Source organism: Eimeria tenella, genomic scaffold, assembly GCF_000499545.2.
Source record: "Eimeria tenella Houghton genomic scaffold, Eth_scaff2730, whole genome shotgun sequence".
Taxonomy (NCBI): domain Eukaryota; phylum Apicomplexa; class Conoidasida; order Eucoccidiorida; family Eimeriidae; genus Eimeria; species Eimeria tenella.
The window spans coordinates 1-219 of NW_013542606.1; the positions used below are offsets into that span (position 1 = coordinate 1).

Consider the following 219-nt stretch of genomic DNA (forward strand, 5'->3'; position numbering starts at 1 on the left):
TGCTGCGCCTGCTGCTGCTGCTGCTGTAGCTGCTGCTGGCAAGCCTGAAGCGTAAATGCCGCTACAGCAGCAGCAGCAGCAGCAGCACCCCTGTCAGCCGCGAATCTCGCAGCTGCCGCTCCACCCCAGCAGCAGGAGCCGTCTACTCATCCTCAACAGCAGCCTCAGCCGCAGCAGCAGCAGCAGCAGCAGCAGCCACAGCAGCAGCAGTGGCTGCCC

General features: G+C 65.3%; 1 protein-coding gene across 1 annotated transcript in view; it reads right to left on the bottom strand.

The window, feature by feature from the left end:
• Positions 1 to 61: 61 nt before the first annotated feature.
• ETH_00042245 (uncharacterized protein) overlaps positions 62 to 219 on the bottom strand; it is a gene marked incomplete at both ends in the record, with an annotated part of 1,816 nt that continues 1,658 nt past the window's right edge. Inside the window, one exon of the mRNA XM_013375377.1 lies at positions 62 to 142. Coding sequence (XP_013230831.1) covers positions 62 to 142 — 81 coding nt within the window. The remainder of the gene's footprint in view (positions 143 to 219) is intronic.